Genomic DNA, 17665 nt, shown 5'->3' on the forward strand with positions numbered 1-17665 from the left:
CACATAGCAACTTGCATGCACTATTATTAAACCATAGCACTATTGAGCATACATATCTTTTAAACATTCACATTCTAATAGGTTTATATAAACAAAAAACACAAGTCTTTGCCAACACTGACAAAATACTAACCCAAGTCGAATGCTTACTTAGGCCACAGACAGTAAATAATGCTTAGAATAAAGCACTGATGCCTTTTTACCATTGGCAGAAGCCTTCTTTTTCAAACGCACAAGTTAATATGTAAGTAACAGAAACACAAGATTAACTCTTTCAAATCTGAACAAACCAGATTTTTTGTTTCAAAGTTCCTACTGATTACATGAATGCTATCATCTGTTAGAATGTGATTGGATAACATGGATGATGATTGGGCATCGGAGCCCACTCTCCACAACTACTCTCAATACTTAATGCACACCGTGAAAAGACTCCTGTTGGGTCTCCACGTGTCAGCAGATGTGTTTTAAGTAAATCACCTTGAATATACGGCATACGTTTTTTAATGAAATCACATTGAATATACCAAGTACACAAGACTTGGGTTTTCATTGCTCACAAGTGCAGTTGCACCAATGAATACCAGCAAAATTCCTGATCCAGCAACTGGTTTGAGTGCTCCGAATCTGTGATCCCTGCGTCGCCCGTAATTGTGCTTTTGAAAATGTTGATGACCATTACGGTGCAGGGCAGTGATAAGATTGATAACTGTGGCCCGCTTCCCTCCTTACCCCTAAGGCCACTTACCTTAACGACTTCCCTTGATCTCTGCAGCGTTGGTTCCCACCCACTTATGTAAGTCGACACTGATGCTGCAGGGTCCCTCATTTATTTTTTCTTAAAACTTTCTTGTTCCCTGCTCTCCATTTAACGGAAGCGGGGAACACACCCGCAACTCTTGCTTCCCTTAGTCGCAGTAATGGGGGCCAGCATTTGTTTTTCTGTTATGTCGTTTCGTGCCAGGGCGACATTCCAGAGTCGCAGTAATGGTACAATTCTGTTATTCCACAATCCTAATAAGAACTGTATATTGCTTAATTGTTACATTTATAATCTTATATTATCTCTACAAGACAATAAATATAGATGGATCCTAAACTAGAGAAGAGAGCATTATTGATTCTATGTAGGTGTTTAAAAGTCACTATGCAAGTGGAAACACTTGTTGCTTTAGTGATAAAATAGTGTTGGGAAGATATTGATACACCTTAAAGGTATCATACAAGGCTAATAAGCATTCCATGGTTTCACCCATAAAGCGGACCCACACCAGTACTGCTGTCCTACCGCAAGCCTGTCTGGTGCTCTCGGATTAGTTTTCTTTCACTAAAGCAGAGACCCAAAGTTCTCCAGAGCCGTCTCTGCTGCAAACCCTGCCCCGGGTGGGTATTCAGACCACCTTTGGTGGGAGGTGGGGAAGGGGTAGGGTGTACGGTGCTGCCATGCATAGTGTGATTAAAAATCAGAACTCCTAAACTCACCCTGTTTCCATCTTAATCCTTCAACTGCGCACATTTGACCTCTTATCCACCCACTGATGTTCTGCTCCCGCCAAACCTTTCTCTTAGCTCCTCCATTGCCTCTTCATCTTCTGATTGATTCTCCTCCCCTTTCTCTGCAGACCTTTTCACACGTCTGCTCTGCCATGCACCATTGTGCTTTTGTCAGCATCAAACTCCCGACTCCAACTACTTTTGAATTTCTGTCCCCTCTATAGTTGGGCAGGTTTTCATTTGATAATATATTTACTTTCAGCTTCAGGTTTGTTTTTGGGGAGCTCATGGATTTGATGTCCACTCCAGCGCAACCAAACCCCCTCGGCTGCCTTTGTTTTGGATGTGTGGGTCTGCAGCCAGAGCCTTTGTTATGGCTGCCAGTTTCTTGTAATTGCTGGGTGTGGTTCATGGGCAGTCTTATCCAGAGCTGTGCAGAATTGCGTGCACTTGCCTGCCAGGTACGCCAATCATGGTACAGGCTCATGAGGTCTGCTGAGTTTGGTGAAGTACCCAGTGACACAATTTGCAAATTCAGACTTCAGTTTATGCAAACCATTGGCTCATTTAAATGCTAAAAGCTACTTAATGGGGATCACTGACCTATTGATAGGTCTTTCCCTTATTACTACAATCCTGCCCTTCTTCTAACCTACCAGGGGCTTACTAGTTGCTGGTGGCGGCTTCCTCAAAACAGGCAGAGACCATTCTGAAGTAGTCTTTGGGTGTATAATTTGCTTTCTAATGGTTACTTCAGAGTACATCCTGTAGGAGGCGTCATGCATGGCTCCTTAAGGCCTTTCCTGTAGCCTACGGCATGTCACTTCATCACAGTGGGCGTTCCTTTATTCTCCCACTATTGTTACTGCCTCTCTCAAACCATCTCCCCTCCTCCAATCGAATCTGACTGCCATGCCATGCTTAACCCTGGGATCGTTTGGTATCCAAGGGTGAATTACGCCTTTCAGCCTGTGGGAGGTTAGTCCTCCTTCATCCTATGCATAGGCCTTAAGAAAATCCTCAACACTAATTGCAGACTTCTATAGATTTAGGAAAACGTGTATTTTAAAGGGGTTTATCAGTGTTTCACTATACACCCAGACAGAAGTCATTTGTACTCCCTCCCCAGCCCTCCTCCCTTCCGAACCCCCAATTAAAGTAATGATGTTTTTAATGCACAATATGGGTGTTTGAATTAGTGTGACACCATGAACTAAAAAGTTGGTGGAAGCAATGGATAAGTGATCGGCAAGATTTTGTGCAGTACCCTTTGGGTGCACTACAACAACCTTGACCTCCTGGCAATAGGAACCCAAGCTTTAGTCTAAGTCTGTACTACACAGGTTGGTTACACTGAGATTCAGTGTGACAAGTATCCAAATAAACTCTTACACTCAAGGTTTCTTGATTTAAACGATTATAAATTTATTTAACAGCAGTTTGAATAAGCCTTCTTTAGAAGGGACAATGTAATGGTAACACACATACACTCCAAATTACGCTCTTAGTTTCTCTAAATCATCAAAAACCCGTTTGGGATGGCACAGACACTTCCCACACCCTCTGGTGACTTAAATAGCTAGGACACTGTGGACATTAATATATCACTGGTACATTTAGATCAATACTGAGATGTGTGTCTAAAGAGTTTTTAGAATAAAACACAAGATCACACACATTCTTAAGCGGGTAAGTACTTTTGCACCCCCCCCCCCCAATGCAAAGTAAGTTAACCCTTTCTGGAGGGAAGGTACCAACACACAATCCGAGGAGAGGAGTCATTCAGGGAGTCAGGCCAGCCAATGTCAATCGGGCAAAAGGCTAGGGGAGCTGAAGCATTTCTTGCAGGTAAGTAAGTCTTGCACAATGTTTTAGAAGTCTTTGTAGAAAAAGTAGAATCCATGTAGGGCCACAAGCTGGGAGGCTTATGAGGGGTAGAAGATGGAACGACTCTACAGGAGCAACCAAGACAAATCTCAACTGAGAACAAGTAGGACTACAAGACAAGTTCTATTAGACCGTACAGTACCTTTGGTTAGAAGAAATGGTTCCAGCTGGTTTCTGTTCCTATAGCTCTGCAGATCCTTGTGTTCCTGGGTCTCAGTCGTGGGGACAAGAGGGAGGACATCTGGGGACTCCTGCAACACATCAGGACGATCGGTAACAGCAAAGGGCAAACTTCAATTCAGTGTACCTTTTGGCGTTTTAGCTCCTCGTGTCTGACAGCAAATAGCAGTACTCTGACACCATTTCAGACTTTCCTCGCATCTGTGGTCCAGCACTATGTTGAGGTGGCTCAGGCTCGGTAAGTCCTGCTTCAGGGAAGTCCGGAGGATCTTCCTGGCGCTCCGGTCCGACTTAAAAGCAACGCACACAATCTGGTGTTCCTCTCCCTGGCACTTAGTTTCCAGCAGCAGTGGAAGTACAGCCAGCTCCGAGAGGATGTCCAGATGGGTTTACTTTGGAGTTCATTGTCCCCACCAACTCTAGGGGAGAGGTTGTCCTTGCTGGGCTTCTCTAGTCGAGTCAAATTCAGAGCTTCAGCACAGCATCGGTGCTTCACTGGGCAAACCAACGGTCCAGGAGTCGGTCGTCTCTTCCAAGTTCTTCTTCGGATTCCTTCATCCAGTGGTCGACTCTGCCTTCCAAGCCTCGCCTTTTATGCAGGTTTCTCTTTCATTCCAGCCTCGCTGTCAATCGCACAGCAGGGTGGCTGTCCTTGGCGGACAGCCAGCTAGCCAATCACCTTTGGGTGCATTCCTGTAACCAAGGGGATTAAGCATAGGGAGTTTTGGGCACCTCCCTCACTTCCTGCCAGACATACTGGCGCCAGAGGCGGACTTCACTCCGTTAGGCAGAAACCTGTGCAGTTCCCTTCGGGAACACTGCAAAAGATTTAAGACTACAGGTGTTGGCAGTAAACCCACTTGGTAGCAGTCTGTACCACCCAGGTTTACCTGGTAGCTGTGGCTGAGCAGTCAGACTTCCCTCAAGAGAGTTAGGCAGTATGCAAAGTATACACAATAGGCACTCAGATACAATAATACAAGCAAACACTGACCAGAGCTTTGGTATCAAAGTATATAATTATTTATTTAAAAACACACGGTTTGAAACACTCCAGCACTCTTGTAAAATATTCTAAACACAGTTACTATTGTAATATTGTTATGTAGTGAGCCAGAGACAAGTAGGTAAGGTAACAAATGAGGTTTTATTTGTGCAGCAGACCAAGGGTTAATCAGTTCGGGTATAACCAGAAACTTCAGCAAAGGTAATAAGGCAAAATAAAATAATGGGTCTTCCAGGCTGCTCGTAACACAAAACTCAAGAATGGCAAATTCGTTCTTCCAAAAATGACGAATTATAACGTGTAGCTTAAACTTACAATGTTCTCAACTAAATGCAGCTCATAACGTGGAAACACACACAGGACTGGTAGCTTTCCTTGCCTTTCGTTCCTTGCAAACCATCGGAGTAAAAGTCCTCCTTGATGCAACATGTGTTAGGGGTTCAAGCGTTTTCAGTCCACGCTTGAATGGTTCAGAGCCTCTCCTCCACGCTCTGCTACAGGTTCCTGGACACAGCCGTTCTGCGCTGTCCTCGGGCTGCAATTCGCTAAATAAACAAAACTTTTCCCTTTTTCCGCCTTGAGATTCCTTTCTCGTCAGGCGCCTTCAGCAGCTGGGCAGTCGGGAGTGACTGCAGGATCGGTACGGGGCACTCCGGTGAGAATTCCTTTTCCTTCTAATATGCCCACCGATATGGGTTAATGGTCTCGTCCCATTCAGAGCCCACTCCGTCAGCCTCGTTCCACTCCTGCAAAGCGAGAGACAAAGTAAAACGTTTTTGGGTGCTTTTAACGCCGATGTGCCTCCTCCCAAGTAATTAGTGTTGGGCCGTTTTAGCCCGGGGCTCTTCACACCTGATGCTAATGCCTCTCCTCCCGGCTTCAACCTTATGGAGTCAGTTTCGTTTTTAACCCCTGATTGCCCAAAACCCCCAGTGTATGGAAACGTGGCTTTTCGTCTTTTCTGTCTGTTGCCTATTTTCTTTTCCTGTCTTTCATTTTGGTTATGTGTGTAGTGGGACGTGCTGTCATGTATTATTGGTGTCTTTTCTTCTCCCGTTTCCCTTATTTTTGGTTGCGCTTTGATTAGTCTTACATTAGCCTGTTGAGGCATTCTGGGAGATGTAGTCTCTTGCTCATTCATGTTCTTCAGTCGGTGTATTACATGAATTGGGTTGATAATAGATACCCCCTCGTCCCTCCTGTCTTGTTCAATAGTGGCCGCTACTATGTCCTCATCACATACTCCCCCCAAGGACTTATGCCGTTCGGGCATAACTAAGGCTCGGGACAGGTAGTCCGCCACCAACTGATACTTTCCGGGCTTGTGAACAGTCACGAAGTTGTACGGTTGTAGGGTTAAAAACCATCGTAGGACTCTATGGTTGGAGTCTTTCTGGGTCGCCAGCCACTTCAGAGGAGCATGATCGGTAAAAAGGGTGAACCGTCTACCGAGGAGGTAATACCTTAGTGTTTCTACGGCCCATTTGATCGCTAGGCATTCCTTTTCTAGGGTACAATACGGAAGCTCATGGGGCAAAAGCTTTCTACTGATGAAGGCTATAGGACATAGGTCTTGTTCGGTACCCTGGGATAGTACTGCTCCTAGTCCACATCCCGAGGCATCAGTTTGTAAGAAAAACTCTCTGTCAAAGTTAGGACAATGTAGAACGGGTTTGGAGGAAATCATTTGTATCAATGTTTGAAAAGCTTGTTTTGCTTCAGGAGTAATGTGCAGGGTTTTGTTTGTTTTCAGAGCGTCCGTAAGGGGGGCTGCTATGGTAGAAAAATGGGGCAGGAATCTCCTGTAGTACCCCACAAACCCTAGAAAAGCACGGATTTCTTTTCTGGTTTCAGGCATTCTTAGTTTTTGTATTGCTTGTATTTTGTCCAGCAAAGGGGTTACGATTCCCCCTCCCACTTCATACCCCAAATATCTTGTGGTTTGGGTTGCCAGTTTCGATTTTTTTGGGTTAATGTGTAAACCGGCCTCTTTTAGTGCCTGTATGATTTGGGTCAAGTGATATAAATGTTCCTTCCAGGTTTTGCTGAAGATAATAATATCGTCTAGATATGCAGCCGCATATTGCTCGTGTGGCTTCAGGATTTTGTCCATTAAGGCCTGGAAGGTTGCTGGAGCCCCATGGAGCCCAAAGGGCAGAACAGTAAATTGGAACAGGCCCTGGGGTGTAGCAAACGCTGTCTTTTCTTGGTCGGCAGGTTCGAGGGGAATCTGCCAATAGCCCTTTGTTAAGTCCAGGGTGCTCAGAAAAACTGCTGATCCAAGTCTTTCTAAGAGCTCATCAATTCTGGGCATTGGATATGCTTCATATTTTGAAATAGCATTCAGTTGCCTAAAGTCCATACAAAACCTGGAGGAACCGTCCGGTTTTGGCACTAAGACGACTGGAGAACACCAGGCGCTTTTTGAGGGCACAATGGTTCCTAGAGCCAGCATCTCATCTATGTCTTTGGCGATCTCCCCACGTTTTGCCTCTGGAATTCGGTATGGCCTCAGGCGTACCGTTTTCCCTTCTTCTGTAGGTATGGAGTGGGTTGTCAAATGTGTCCGTCCGGGTATGCCCGAAAAGGTTTCTGCTATCGGGTTCAGGGTAGTAAATAGTTCTGTTCTTTGGGAAGTATTTAATTGTTCTCCTAATTGTACGTCTTGTAATCCACTAGGGTGGTTTGGGACCAACTGTTCTGGGACGGATATATCTGATAAGGTTGAACACAACACCCCTGGTGTTCCTTCCTTCCATAGTTTAAGTAGATTAATATGATAGTTTTGGTATTTGTTTTTACGTTCGGATTGTTCCACCTCATAGTTCACTGGACCCAAGATTTTTGTTACCCGATAAGGTCCGTGCCATTGGGCCAGCATTTTGTTTGTATGGGTGGGCAAAAGAACTAGTACTTTGTCGCCTACGTTCAAGGATCTGGGTCTGCTTCCTTGGTTATAGTACTTTTCTTGCTTTTCTTGTGTTCTACCCAGATTTTCTTGAGCGTAGTTCCTCAATTTCCCCAAATGATCCCTTAGATCTTGAACATAATCGGTGAGCGTTGTTTCTTCTTGTTGCTCCCAATTGTCCTTCAATAATCCTAACACTGACTTGGGTTGTCTCCCAAACAATAGTTCAAAAGGGGAATACCCTGTGGATGATTGGGGTGTATCCCTCAGAACCATTAGTACCCATGGTAAAACCCGTTCCCATCCTACTCCAGTTGGGCTGGTGGTTCTTTTTATCATCTGTTTAATGGTCTGGTTATATCTTTCCACCAATCCATCCGTCTGTGGGTGGTAGACCGAGGTTTTCAGGTGTTGTATACCTAGGGTCTTACATACTTCCTTCATTACTGCTGACATGAAATTGCTTCCCTGATCTGTTACGATTTCCCGGGGTATTCCCACTCTTGCAAAGTAAGGTAATAGGACATCGCACACCTGTCTAGCTGAGATTCCCCTTAAAGGGAAGGCCTCCGGGTATCTGGTGGCGTAATCCACTACTACCAGTAGGAATCTGTATCCTCGACTAGAAGGTTCCAGTGGGCCCACTATGTCCATTCCTATCCTTTGGAACGGCTCCTTGATCAAAGGCATTCGTTGCAAGGGGGCTCTGGCTGGTGTGTGATTACTTGTTTTCTGGCATATTGCACACTCCTGGCAATACTTGGCTATGTCTGCATAAATCCCTGGCCAATAGAAGTTCTGTAACACTCTTTTCCCCGTCATGTTTTCTGCTAGGTGTCCTCCCGTGGAATGATCATGGGCTAGTTGTATCAAGGTCTTCCGATAGGACTGGGGAACCAACAATTGTTCCTTCTCTTCATTTTCCGTTCCTCTGGTCACCCTATAGTACAACCCTTGGTTCTCCTTAAAATAAGGAGTGGTATTCGGGATTTGGCTCTTACTTAAGGCTTGTTCACGTGCCCGTTTTAGGGTTTCGTCTAGCCCGGATTCAGTCCGGAAGGATGGCAGATGATCCCCCACTCGCCAGTCTATAAGGGCTATTTCCACCTCTCGCCTTCCATTCAGTTTGTCTTTCCTCTTCTGGGTTTTTGTGGGTTTTTCCCCTAGGTCTATCCCTTTTATCTCGGTTTGGGCGAACGGGGCTTCCCTTAACCATAAATCAAACTCGGGAATATCTGTCCCTATCAGGACGGGAGCTGGTAGGGTGGGGATAATGGCCACTTTAACCGGTAGCTCTTTCCCTTGTAATCCTAACACAATTTCTTTGGTTGGATACCCCTTAATATCCCCATGTACACATTTAATGTCAACTGAGCTCACCTGTCCTGGTTCTGGTTCGCTCACATGTGGTTGTATAGCAGTCTGCCGACTTCCGCTGTCCATCATAGCTTGTTGGGGCCGTCCATCCACTGTTACCTCAATCACATAGGGCTGTTTCTTCCGATTTCCATACTGTTGCAGGGTCCCAATTTCCATCGGTTCGGTTTTTTTTCTCTTGGCACAATATCGGGCGATGTGTCCCCATTCACCACATTCGAAGCATTGAGGCATCTGGCCCTTCATTGGAATGGAGCCGTTGTTTGGCCTCGGTTCTGTTCTTGTTCTTGTCTCCGGCCCGCCCATCCGATTGTTACTGCGTAAGGCGGGAAGTTCATGGTGTGGTCTTGTAGGTAGTGCTGATATATTACGAGGGGTTCCAGCCTTTTGATAGGCCGTGGCCACATCGATTGCTTCAGACAGTTTCAGGCGGTGATGTTGCCTAACCCACCTTTGTATGGGCCCTGGTAGGGCTTCGATGAATTGCTCCAGCATAATTTTTTCTTTTATTTGCCCAATTGTGGATGTATTAGTTTGCAACCATTTCTCCGTGAGGTCCTGTACTCGATAAAAGAGCTGTCTTGGGCTTTCGCCTGATTTTAGTCGGGTTTCCCGGAATTGCAACCTATAGGATTCATCGTCCATTCCCAATCTCTCCAGTACTGACTTTTTGATGTCGGCGTATGGGGTGTCCCCATTCGGATTGGCCGCTTGATATGCTCCTTGCATCACTCCCGTGAGAAGGGGCGCCAGGAAGAAGGACCACCGATCCTGTGGCCATTGCGCTGCTCGGGCTATCCTTTCAAAATTTACAAAGAAGAAACTGGGATCGTCTCCGGTCTGGTACTTTTGTAGTACTGTAGGGGGAATGGCTGGATGGGACCGTTGTGCAGCCACTGATTCGCCTAGAATCCTCAGCGCTTCCCTGCCCTGCTCTTGGGCTACGGTTTGTACCTGGATGGCTTGCTGTAGGGCTTGGCGGTCTGCTTGGGCTTGGTGTCCTTGCACCTGTACCAGTTGCTGCAACTGTTGTTGCCCCTCGGCCAGCGCCTTTATGACTGCCTCCATGGTCAATGGGATAGACGTGTCTCTGTGAATCCCACCGCTGCCACCACTGTTATGTAGTGAGCCAGAGACAAGTAGGTAAGGTAACAAATGAGGTTTTATTTGTGCAGCAGACCAAGGGTTAATCAGTTCGGGTATAACCAGAAACTTCAGCAAAGGTAATAAGGCAAAATAAAATAATGGGTCTTCCAGGCTGCTCGTAACACAAAACTCAAGAATGGCAAATTCGTTCTTCCAAAAATGACGAATTATAACGTGTAGCTTAAACTTACAATGTTCTCAACTAAATGCAGCTCATAACGTGGAAACACACACAGGACTGGTAGCTTTCCTTGCCTTTCGTTCCTTGCAAACCATCGGAGTAAAAGTCCTCCTTGATGCAACATGTGTTAGGGGTTCAAGCGTTTTCAGTCCACGCTTGAATGGTTCAGAGCCTCTCCTCCACGCTCTGCTACAGGTTCCTGGACACAGCCGTTCTGCGCTGTCCTCGGGCTGCAATTCGCTAAATAAACAAAACTTTTCCCTTTTTCCGCCTTGAGATTCCTTTCTCGTCAGGCGCCTTCAGCAGCTGGGCAGTCGGGAGTGACTGCAGGATCGGTACGGGGCACTCCGGTGAGAATTCCTTTTCCTTCTAATATGCCCACCGATATGGGTTAATGGTCTCGTCCCATTCAGAGCCCACTCCGTCAGCCTCGTTCCACTCCTGCAAAGCGAGAGACAAAGTAAAACGTTTTTGGGTGCTTTTAACGCCGATGTGCCTCCTCCCAAGTAATTAGTGTTGGGCCGTTTTAGCCCGGGGCTCTTCACACCTGATGCTAATGCCTCTCCTCCCGGCTTCAACCTTATGGAGTCAGTTTCGTTTTTAACCCCTGATTGCCCAAAACCCCCAGTGTATGGAAACGTGGCTTTTCGTCTTTTCTGTCTGTTGCCTATTTTCTTTTCCTGTCTTTCATTTTGGTTATGTGTGTAGTGGGACGTGCTGTCATGTATTATTGGTGTCTTTTCTTCTCCCGTTTCCCTTATTTTTGGTTGCGCTTTGATTAGTCTTACATTAGCCTGTTGAGGCATTCTGGGAGATGTAGTCTCTTGCTCATTCATGTTCTTCAGTCGGTGTATTACATGAATTGGGTTGATAATAGATACCCCCTCGTCCCTCCTGTCTTGTTCAATAGTGGCCGCTACTATGTCCTCATCACAAATATATACACCCCTTTTTCCTCATCAGATAAGGCACAGTAAAACACCACTTATTTTCATACAGAGGTGAGCGCTTAACTAGATGGCACTCCAATAAGTTTGTGAGAAAGGGAGTGGAAAAAGACAGAATATGGAAAGGTACACCACTCTAAGGTTCAGGAACACTGTTAGCAAGACAGAAGAGCAAAAAGTCACTAGTGAGCCAAAGTCCAAAGGCTGGGCCACTCTTCGAGAGAGCAGAGCACAAATGTGCCCAAGATCACAGTTACACTAGGCTTAGAAAGTCTTGCAGAGGGTTCACAAAGAGTTTAGAGGGGCTTAGGAAAGTTTAGCCAGGGTGTCCCAGGCTAACCCAGGTTCGAAAGCCGGGGGCTAAATCTATCCCGTACAGTTGGTAGCAAGGGAAGCCAGGCGGGACACGGTACCTTAAGTGGGAAGGATCCTCCAGCGGTGGCAGTTGTTCCTGGCAGTGGGTGCAAGTTGCGTCGCCGTCCAGGGGAAGAGAAGATCTCGACTTGGAGGAAAGATGAAGGTCGTTGCACTACCAGGGAAGCAACCAGCCGCAGAGTTTTCCGGTTAAAGGTGGTACCTTTGTTTCGCGGTCGTGGTAAAACGTGGTATCCCGGTTGCTTGGCACAGGCAAGGCGGCCACGAGGTACGTCGGGAAGACGAAAAGACGGTGAAACTGGTTATCCCCACCAGTCAAAGGAAGAAGACTCTCTGGGGGGAGATCTCCTCTGTCATTGGGAAAAGTGGTGAGACGGTCCAGCAGGGCTCCACCGGTGGTGGTGTCGCGGCAGGTCGGTTCAGCTTCTCCCTCGTCGGATTCTTAGGTCCTGTGGCGGGCGGCCACGAGGTACGTCGGGAAGACGAAAAGACGGTGAAACTGGTTATCCCCACCAGTCCAAGGAAGAAGACTCTCTGGCGGGAGATCTCCTCTGTCATTGGGAAAAGTGGTGAGACGGTCCAGCAGGGCTCCACCGGTGGTGGTGTCGCGGCAGGTCGGTTCAGCTTCTCCCTCGTCGGATTCTTATGGTCCTGTGGCGACTTCTGAAGTTCCAGTCCCCAAAGCCCTGCTTTTATGCAGAAAACCCCCATTCACTCAGCCTAGCTGTCACTCAAACATGCTAAGTGGTGAGCCGGCCGGCTTACCACTTGGGCCAATCAGGACGGAGTGCGACTTGAGTTGCCTAGGCAACTCAGTCCAGGGTGCCTAAATTCCCCTCCACCCCTCCTAAGTACCCCAGACAGAGTGGCACCACTTTGGAGGGCTTCTGTGGAGAAGCCCTCCAAAAAGTGGAACAAAGGGCTCGACTTGGGTTGGAGTCACAGAAGAGAACAAACGCCATTTTAGAACCGAGTTTTGGCAAAAAATACCAACCGGAGAATTAATAATTAAATAAACCGGCGGTATGTTGGAGGCTACCGTAAATAATTAAATGAAGATAGTAGCCTAAAACAATGGGATATCCCATAGGAAAATATTCGTGGTTGAATATAAAAAGTAGTATCCACTACCACCAGCCAAAACTCGATCGGGGGGGGGATGGAGACGTGCCCCCTTGACTAACAGACCCCGGGCCAATTGAATTGCCCCAGCCAGTACGTCCACAATATGATGAGTTGTACTGGTTCTGTTCAGAATTTAAGACTAGTAGAAGTCAGTGGTGACTTTACATGCCCTGGGAGACAGTAGTCAGTCCCAGGGTATGGAGTCTATACTGGAGGGTCACTATGACACCCCTGTGTCACTGCACTGAGGGTGCTGTGTAACACACATCACAAAAACACATGAACCCCTATGGAGTAAAAGACCCCATAGCCCATTAAACACATTTAGATTCAAAGGAACACACTTAAATCATGCCCAAGAGTGAGGGTAAAAGAGTCTCACTCTTGGCAGGAGAAAAAAATAAACCCCAAAAATCCAGCAAAGCTGCTGGGGGACTCACTAGGTTAGGAAATTCAGCCTAAACAGAGAATTCTCCCTAACCACTTGTGAATCCCGCCAAAGACAAAACCAACAAAGGGACCAAACGTGGTTTGGCACGCAGAGTAAATCTCAAGAAGGACCTTTCCAACAAGAAATGGCGAAAAAAGACCGGGGCCATTTTGACAAAATGGGCATGCATGCGTGGGTGCTTACTGCAGCTGCGAACGCAGCCCGCGGTAAAAACTCCCAAAGGTAGTTAAAAGTAAACCACTGCTACCAGCCATTAATCGTAGAAAGGGTAACATATGAGAAACTAGACAAAGGGGATACTAAGTAACCCCTCCAGCACCCTATTGTAAAATGTGTGCTCGGTCTAGAAAGTTACAAATGTAAGTAAAGCCAATTTCACTTCACTACTCTGAGAAGGTATTTAAACCTTGGGGAAATCGAAGACTTCCCTGTCTCACTGCATTGAAGGTGCTATGTGTCACAATGTAAAAAGATGATGTCTACGGAGTTTGTCAGGCTCCATAATCAAAAGAAATGCAATAAAATACATGAGGGAGTGGGAAAAAAGGTCTTGCTCCCTCCAGGTTGAAAATTCAAAAGACCTAGAGTCCAGCAAAAGTGCTGGGGGTCTCTAATGTAGAGAGGAATTAGCACATTTCGGAGAATTCTCCCCAACAATAGGATTAATTGCGTATTATTGCTCGTTTGTTCAAGTTGCAGTTAGGACAGGGGAACAGCATTTGGAGAAGTACTTGGTATTTTACTTTGATTTATAGAAGTCGCTAAAGGATGTCTTCTAATTAGGAGTGCTGTAGTTCATTCCTAACTTGCCTGCTCTGTAATTGATTCGACATAGACATTAACAGCCAAATTGTGTTCAGACTGAAAAAACGTCAGTATTACAAATCTTAAATTTCCCTTGTGATGAGATGGAGAATGGTCACATGGTATGTAGAGTAGCCTGTGGCCATGCAAAACCTCTCCCTTAAACCACACCCCCTTTCTCATCTCTTCTTTTACCACCATTTTCTACTAATTTGTCTCTGAAGCCGGCGCCTCTTTTGGGAAGAGTTGCCATACAGATTACACCAGCATCTCTCTTTGTGTAGTCTTAATTGAGGTGTTGTGTGCTACTTACTTTTTAGCATTGGGGTTTTTGTTCCAATTGTAGGGTCTCTACCTAGCCTTTTTGACGTGCATTATCTAAGTTGTTGCAGCAGTGTATTTTAACACAAGGCTTGAACGTGTTTGTGTTTTTTCTCTCCATAACTGCAGGTTTTCCTTGAGGTATTTTAAAAGGACTTTGCCAGTGTTTCAAAGGCTGTTCCTGGAGAGTTCTGATGCGAGCACGGTCCGGTATGGCCGCCGGCGTATGAAGCTGCGAGACCTGATGGAGGCTGCCTACAGGTTCCTACAGCACAGCCGCCCGTTTTTTAGTGAAATATGGGACTGGAGTTTGTGTGTGCCTCTGCTGAGAAGTCATGATACTTTGGTGAGATGGTAAGTTCCACTTGACCTCTCCAAAAAATATTTCTCCAACTGCCATGCAACTTATTTCAGTGGAATAGCTTTGTGCTTTTATTCCTGCATGCTCTTCAGCAGACGTGGACTTGGCCTATAGGGAACTCTGGAGATTTCCCGGTGGGCCTCTTGGGTGGTATTTTCTCATAGGAAAAGCATTGGGCTTGCTGAAAATGTCTTATGGGGCCACCTTGAACATTATTTCCAGGGCCTCTTTTGGTCCCCAGTAATTATTTCCAGGGCTTCTTTTAGTTCCCAGTCCACCCCTGCTCTTCAGAACCTATGGCCCTGAAACCTCCCAACAAAAGTTAACCGAGCATCCTTGTCCGTGTGATAAACTTTCATTCTTGCTCGACTGCAGACGTAAGCGGTGACCTTGCACTGCATGGTAGCAAATATGACTGTGGGAGTTGGTTGGCCGAGTGTGCTTGCTGATCCCTTGCCGTACTAAAAAGCTATTTTGAGCGACTTCAATTTGTTAGCAGGCTGATACTTTTCCCCAATTTAAAATAAAATGTTGAAAAGCAGGAGCTAACTGTAGAGGAGAGAACAGGGTCGATCAGGGTCTATACTTTGTGCATCCAAACTAGCTTCAATGGATGGTGAAAGTAGCCACTTCTGACTCAGTGCAGCAGTTTATTAACACATTATGCATTTGAGTATATTGTATAGGGGTGAAAATGTAGTCCTGTAATTTTCTAATTATGTATGAACAAAATATGCTGTAAATGTTAAATCTGCTAGGTTCTGTTTGTTATCCCTGGGATCAACTGACTTGAGGTATTACATTTCAGGATAATCTGTTCAATAATTTTGCACACTCTAAAAAATAACTTAATTGGATTTGGGATAAGATAAATATTTATGCACATCCCAGCACAGGTGGAATGGAACATGAGTAACACTTCTTGCCATGGAGTCAAAACTAGCACCAAGTCCTTGTCTTTAAAACAATGACCGTTCTAAGCTTCAAGCAGACGCTCTCAGTTATTGCCATCCCTGCTTTTGCGTTTTACGTTTCTTGTGGGCGAAAAAGACCCATTCCTTGCGATCTGTGCACCTAAAAACATTTGCAGAAGTTTCAGAGAAGGGTGTGCAGTTCTCCTCGGGATAAAGCCACACATTCAGTGCCACATCCGCTCTTAAGTTAATGTTTACAACGGCCCATAATTGAAATGTATTTTCTGATTTTGCTTCGAATCATAACATCAAAATGGGATCCTGAAGAGGGAGGGGTGTGAATTTTTAGGATGCGTTGATTTGTCTTATTTTGTGTTCGCTTAGGCACTGGACATCACATGATAGCAAAGATTTGAACTGAATATGGATATTGTCCGCATCAAATGTGAAAGTTTGCATTAACAGTCCAGGGGGGGGAGAATGGTTTTGTTATTCCAGTTCTTAAGGAAATGGAGCACATGAGGTTTTTTGACTATACCTCCTTTATTTGGACAGGGGCAAAGCTCTACCAAGTCTGTTTGCACCCTTTGATCATCCAGTGTGAATTTCTTCGTGGCTCCAGCTGCACACTCCCCTAAATGCAGCTGAAGCTTTGCTTAAAGAATGGTGCCAGAGTCTCAGCGCTACACCAGGATGCATGTCACATACCCTGGTTGCGTAATTGCTATCTGCACCATCACATTTTGCAGCTTCGTTTGAGGAGGTGATCTTTTTCTCTGCATGGGGAATGGGAGATTTGTTATGTGACCTTTTAATTCTAGTCTTTGGTTTTAACGACCCTTCCTTTGGTGCGTAGGTTCTCCTCTTAAGAGTGAATAATTAAATATCTAGTAGCCAAAAATACCTCCATAAATTTCTCCATCTACTAGTTCAGTGCTAGGCCACTTTTCTGTCAAAGTAATTGGTGTTTAGTTCTTCCAAGTACACCTTTTTTACTCATTAATTCTCAAATCTTCAGTTTCAACATCTTGCTTCGCTGCCTATGATTTATTTGCTTTGTGTCTTCAATGTGCCAACAACACTGCTTGCATGATGTAAAGACAAAGATCAGCAATTTTTCAGCAGTGCTAGGTGGAAGATTAAGCGAATACAGAAAGGATTTTTAAGTGCACATGCCTAATTGTGATCAACCTTTGGGCAGGATGCCAAGTGTTCCTAGAATGCAGATTCTAGTAAATGACACTATTGTATTTGCTAGACTTGCCTTATCTGTCTTTAATCTATTGGTATTGTTGGCAGAGGCCAACCACTGCTTGATCTTAGTGTTGTGATACAGATGTTAGACTGCATTTAAACAGGCCTTGGTTAGGATACAGTGCTTTATTGCTCTGGATAAAGACCATCCCTGGATGCTTCTTAAGGGTTGGAGGAGGAGGCCAACTCCGGTTTATTTTTTAAAATATTTTATTTGTATTACATTGCTGATCCATCAAGCCCCAATGCACTTGGTAAGTGACTGGCAAGAGTGCTTTATTTCTTACTGGTGTAAGAAGGCAGAGCTCTGTATACTTATACGAATAGGTAACCAGAATGTAAATTGTCTGTCTGTCTCACGTAATTCTTCCACGCTTTGGTGCCCCCTCTGACCTCTTCGATAACCACAGCCAGTCTCTTTGATGCAGTCACCTGATCCTTTAGATATGTCATAGCATTGTGCTCAACAAACTGTGGAAGCTTGTTTTCTTTGAATCCGTTGATACTTGTGTCCTTTAAGCGAGAACTTTGTTCTGCTTCTCGTTGGCCTCCTTTGGTGTAACTCCTTGAGGTTTGTTTGCTAGCATGCCCTTACATTTTTGTTTACATTTTAGAACTTAAATGATGGCACTTAGTGGCATTACATTTCTGCTATCTTGTACTATAATTTTGTTACATAACATTTGATTGGGAAACTTCTCATTTAGATTTCGATTTAAAGCACCATATTCTGGAGCCAAGCAAAAGTTGGCCCAAACGTAAGACTAGTGCTTGCCTCCCAGCAGCTTAATCTTAAAAGGAAGGAGTGTTTTGAGGCTCTTATGGGTTTTCTGGCTACCACTGGTGTCTATTTCATAGGGTACGCCTTCGGTAAAAGTGTTAAGGGCTACGATATGGCATTTATAACGTGCCTTATACACAAGTGTTTCATGGT

At 45.3% G+C, this 17665-nt stretch overlaps 1 protein-coding gene across 3 annotated transcripts in view; it reads left to right on the plus strand.

Moving 5' to 3' along the window:
* MDN1 (midasin AAA ATPase 1) overlaps nucleotides 1-17665 on the plus strand; it is a 2688524-nt gene that overhangs the window by 38291 nt on the left and 2632568 nt on the right. For all 3 annotated transcript variants that reach the window (XM_069606482.1, XM_069606484.1, XM_069606483.1), the window contains exon 3: nucleotides 14332-14556. In XM_069606482.1, coding sequence (XP_069462583.1) covers nucleotides 14332-14556 — 225 coding nt within the window. The remainder of the gene's footprint in view (nucleotides 1-14331; nucleotides 14557-17665) is intronic.

Source organism: Ambystoma mexicanum, chromosome 4p (assembly GCF_040938575.1).
Source record: "Ambystoma mexicanum isolate Mex_15411 chromosome 4p, UKY_AmexF1_1, whole genome shotgun sequence".
NCBI classification, from domain to species: Eukaryota; Metazoa; Chordata; class Amphibia; order Caudata; family Ambystomatidae; genus Ambystoma; species Ambystoma mexicanum.